Source organism: Salvia miltiorrhiza, chromosome 6 (genome assembly GCF_028751815.1).
Source record: "Salvia miltiorrhiza cultivar Shanhuang (shh) chromosome 6, IMPLAD_Smil_shh, whole genome shotgun sequence".
In the NCBI taxonomy this organism is placed as follows: domain Eukaryota; kingdom Viridiplantae; phylum Streptophyta; class Magnoliopsida; order Lamiales; family Lamiaceae; genus Salvia; species Salvia miltiorrhiza.
This window is the reverse complement of record NC_080392.1, coordinates 11512552-11517653: the sequence shown is the minus strand read 5'-3', so window position 1 is coordinate 11517653 and position 5102 is coordinate 11512552. Positions and strand designations below refer to the sequence as shown.

Sequence of the window (5102 nt, the reverse complement as noted above, 5' to 3'; positions counted from 1 at the left end):
CGTGATAGCAACCTATCCCACCCTCCTGCGCGCCGCCCCCCCGCCCCCTGTTTCCAGTGTTGGGTATTTTCGCCTAGTCGGTGGTTCACCACTTGATTCCCGAGCCGTCCTACCGCCTCCACTAGTGCTCAAGCACTTCAGATCCTCAGCCTTGTCCTTGTCTTCTTCCTTCTTCTTCTTCGAACCTATTCCTGCAATACCCACTACTACAAAAACGCTCATAGATAACGGATAAAATCCGTTATCTATGAGACCAAAAAACCGATAAGTATAGTGGTGATATGTATGACACGGTCATACATATCGGTTTTTAAACCGTTATGTATAGTAGTATAGATAACGGTATATGCGCTCATACATAACGATATAAAACCGTTATCTTTAACACTTATACATAACGGTTTATACCGTTATGTATTAATATTTTTTACCGTTATGTATTGGAAATTTTTATTTTTTTCACCATCATAGTTATCGCATTTGTCGACTTTTTATAACGGTTTTTACCATTATCTTTGTAATTAATAGATAACGGTTATATACCCTGATAGATAACGGATTTTATCCGTTATCTATAACAGTCATAGATAACGGATTTTATCCGTTATCTATAACAGTCATAGATAACGGATTTTATCCGTTATCTATAACAGTCATAGATAACGTTCACCACCGTTATTAAAGATCATAAAAACCGTTATGATTACATATTCAAGTTATTATAGATAACGTTCTAGTTTGCGATACATAACGGTTTGTTTACGTTATCTTTATTATACATAACAGTATTGTAATCGTTATGTATTGTTTAAATTTCGTTATCTAGTTTCATCATAAATAACGGTTTTTTGTGTTTTACATAACGGTTACTTTTCGTTATCGTTGTTTTACATTACAGTTTGCATCCGTTATGAATGGTTCGAATTGTGTTGTCTATTTTCATTATAGATAACGATTTTCTATTATAGATAACGGTTTTCCTGCAAATTCTGTATTTATTCTCAAATTTTCTTTTATTATGTCTAAAAATGAATAAATAAATTGAAATAATAAAATAACATTAACAAAATAATATTAGCATAGATAACATAGCATCCAAAGATGTAAGTGCTACATATAACCATCCAAACAAGTCTTGTCATATATGTTCTACATAAATAACAAAACGCTGCCATATATGTAGACATATTGACTAATTTACAAGAAAATCATTGAAATCGTTGCTTCTTCAAAACACGGACTGAATATCCACCTGCCATATATATGCACACCTTGAAATAAAAGAAAACCAAGATAGTAAAAAGCGTTCAAGTGAACTATGATACATTAACATATATGTGCCATACCTAAAGATCAATCAAAGGCGTGCTTTATCACACACGTTGCCCATTCCTCACGAATTTCATCGATTTCAGCTAGAGTATACGTCTTCACATTCTTAAACTATAACAGAAATATGTACATAAATATTCTTTAGTAATAAGTACAAATGTTCTGTTAGAAAATTAAATAATCAAGAGTATTACATTTACTTACCATCTATTAGAAAATTAAATAATCAAGAGTATAACGTTTACTTACCATTGATGACAGAGACGTGGGGGCATCAAGGCTATAGTGTGCGATGACATCTTTCATGAACTTCATGACATAAAATCCACATTGGTTCGAATCAGGCTGGATAGGTCCCTGCAATATACAATGAAAACATATATTTTATCCACCCAAAAAACAAACAAACTAAAGCTTAGTTAAGTTTAAAGCCCTGAGTACTAAATAGCAAATTATACATACCTTAACTACATCCCAACTTGCCGATTTCTTGAATTTTTTTCCCTTGCGTGCATTAACAAGGTTCATCGCACTTGATAGCATAGTCAATAAGGCAGTTCATATTAGCTATAAAAACCGATTATAGAGATGATTAGTTAAAGTTTAAGACTTACGTGTCAACGATGGATTTCCATGTCGTATCGCGATTCCGATGAGAAATTGGGTCCATCAAAAACACACGATCTTTCTCAAAATCAATGATTGTCAGAATCCAATGCTTACTATTTTATAAAAAAATTGAATTAGTAGGCGAAGACATGATATACTACACTAACTACTAACTTAGAAGCTTCAACATTTTACATGTTTACTTACCCTACGTTGCAAGGAACGAATACCAACTGATTTGACGTAGCCTCAAGTATCCTATCTGATAATGCACGTGCTCTAGCCTCAACTGATTTTCCACAAGATATGGTAAATGGATTCACAAACATAAACTTTCCTAGAGTTCCATCTTTCTTCATCTTTTCATACAAATGACTGCCAACAAATTTGGATATGTTTAGATAAGAAATAAACATGTTAATATAAATGAGAATAACTTAATAAGTTATTTACCAAACATATGTGATAATGCAGTTCCCCGTACTCGGTTCCAGATTACAGAAGGGAATCACATCATCCTTCTTTAGAATCCAAACTGTAATATCCTGCCCGAAGACTTCAAAGTCTATTTTCACATGTATTCCTACATCTGTAAATAATTATAAAATACTGTAACAAAATTAATAATTGGATACATTGATCCTGTCCAAATATTGAATTAGTTCGCTTTATTATTATTATTATTATTATTATTATTATTATTATTATTATTATTATTATTATTATTATTATTATTATTATTATTATTATTATTATTATTATTATACAGATGATAATTTTTAACAACATACGTACAGAAAAGTTCACGCCTTGGCAATGAGGGCAAAAAGTTACTGCCAAGAAGAAGGCAAAGATCTTGTAAATGTGACGCATCTAGTTAAAGTTAAATGTATATCTATCCTTTACAATTAAATGTATATCTATCCTTTACAATTTTTGCTTATATTATCACCTAAAATTTTGAATAACTTTCTTAGTTAATGATTATTTTTTTATGACTTGTAAAAGAAAGAGAGAAGCTCCTACCAATCTCCATGTGGCACTCATAATAATAACTTGTAATATGTAATATTTTTTCTATTACATAACTAGCTGACAAATATTCTAGGAAGGTATAATTGTAATATTGTTTCTATTACATTTTCTCAGTTACTAAAACCATGTTTTAAAGCTCGCGATGTACTTTTATTTTTTATTTATGATATTCTAAGGTGGGTGCTATTCCACAGTCACACACCAGGGTGCACTTTGCCGAACACATTCATGATAACATAATCAAAATATTTTGAAATGTAAGCAAGGAAATACACAACACAAACACACATAGCACATATAGTCGGCTCCAAGCCATCGCCACAACAACAAATGGAATGGAACGAGCCATTCCCCAACCTACTCTCCATATCAACTACCTAGATACATGCTTATCTAGTTACAAAACCATGGCAGCCAGATGAGCCATGGTGCAAAACTAAAAGCACCTAGATACATGCTTATCTAAATATGGTATTTTCATAACCATGGCTGCCAGTTGAGCCATGGTGCAAAAGTAAAAGTAAGAGTATATAAAACTCACCTTCAAGCTTATCTTTTCTCAATTTCTCTATCACCAAAATTCTTCCAACCTGAACTGGTGCAAAAAAAAAATATTGTAACCAATCTGGTGCATTTTCAAGGTTTATTTTATCGATCATATCTCATAATTAGAGAAAGTGGATAGTCAAAGACACTCATTGCCCGTAGAGATGCTCTTTACAGCAAGCTAATCTATTTAGAGGTATTATATAGCACACATAATCTGTTTAATAAGTTGACTAACTCATTTTGACAGCAAAGATTAGCTTTTCTTGATTGAATGCATGGTTACCAATATCCAATCGAAAAATAAATGTCCACAAAATTATTTACTTATTAGTGATGGGTATTTCAGATAAGATTCATATAGACATGGTTCTTTCAATTAAAGTATTAAAAACATGAAGGAAACAACAAATTCAGACGTTTGAAGGAATAAAGGATTCTTATCAGAAAAATATCTCAGCTTTGATTTTTAGATGAATATTATTATTGGATACATAAACAGTACAACTTTTCAAATTAAATCAGATCATGGCAGCACATGGTGAGCTTCTAGGAAGGTATAATTGTAATATTTTTTCTATTACATAACAAGACTATTTATTAGAAACTAAAGATAACAGAACAAGAGTTTGCATTAAAATACCACAAAATGACAAGGATGTGCCACCTATTTAAAAATGCTCACAGTACCACATCTGTTCCCAGCTATCAAACCAGAAAAAAAAAATTACCTTTGCAGCTCTGCCCCTTTTTTCAGATTCGTTGCGACGGTGTGGTGCCTCTTTTTTCAGATTCACCGGTGTGAGAGCGAGAGAGACACTAACTGGTTGGGGAAGAAGAAAAATGGAGCAGGAACGACGTCGTTAGCAAGGAGGCTGCCATAGACGAAGACTTTAGAAACTCAATTAACACATATCAGAATTCAATTGAATTCAATTGAAATAATTTAGGTAGAGCGGCGAAGAGGGTGAGAAGGTGGGGCAAATAATACAACTTAGACGAACTAAAACTCAATTGAATTCGAGAACCCTAACTACAGTGGCGTACCTTCGTCGCCGGCGACAGCAGTGGGCTTCAGATGACGGAGGCGGCGGAGGTCTTGGGCGCTACGACGACGGAGGTCTTGGACAGCAGTGGGCTTCAGATGATGACGGAGGCGGCGGAGGTCTTTGACAGCAGTGGGCTTCAGATGACGATGGAGGCGGCGGAGGTCTTGGACAGCAGTGGGCTTCAGATGACGGAGGTCTTGGGCGCTACGAATTCGAGAACCCTAACTACAATTGCCGAAGGGAATGAGCCGCAGTAATTCTGACTGAAGGTTGAGCGGAAATTATGAATGAATGGCGAAAATTTTGAGAGGGAACCAAAACTTTGAGCGCGGGAGAGAACAGAGAGTTTCGATTGTTGAAGAAGTCGATCTAACCTTTTTCTCTTTTCTTTGTATTTTTTTCCTTTTGTTACACTTTTATTATTTTATTTTTGGAATTTAAGTATCTAATAATGTATTTAGATTTTGTGTTATTTAAGGATTAAAAAAATGTAATGAATTTTTTATTTCTCAAAATCTAAATCTAAGAATA

General features: G+C 33.8%; 1 protein-coding gene across 1 annotated transcript; it reads right to left on the bottom strand.

The window, feature by feature from the left end:
• Positions 1–1060: 1060 nt before the first annotated feature.
• On the bottom strand, positions 1061–4385 carry LOC130988661 (uncharacterized). The gene is made up of 8 exons (XM_057912569.1): positions 4254–4385; positions 3518–3566; positions 2149–2230; positions 1947–2054; positions 1795–1864; positions 1582–1689; positions 1347–1443; positions 1061–1252 (listed from the first exon to the last, which is right to left on the bottom strand). The coding sequence occupies exons 4-7, from the start codon at positions 2000–2002 to the stop codon at positions 1354–1356; spliced, it is 324 nt and encodes a 107-aa protein (XP_057768552.1). The 5' UTR covers positions 2003–2054; positions 2149–2230; positions 3518–3566; positions 4254–4385; the 3' UTR covers positions 1061–1252; positions 1347–1353.
• Positions 4386–5102: the final 717 nt, after the last annotated feature.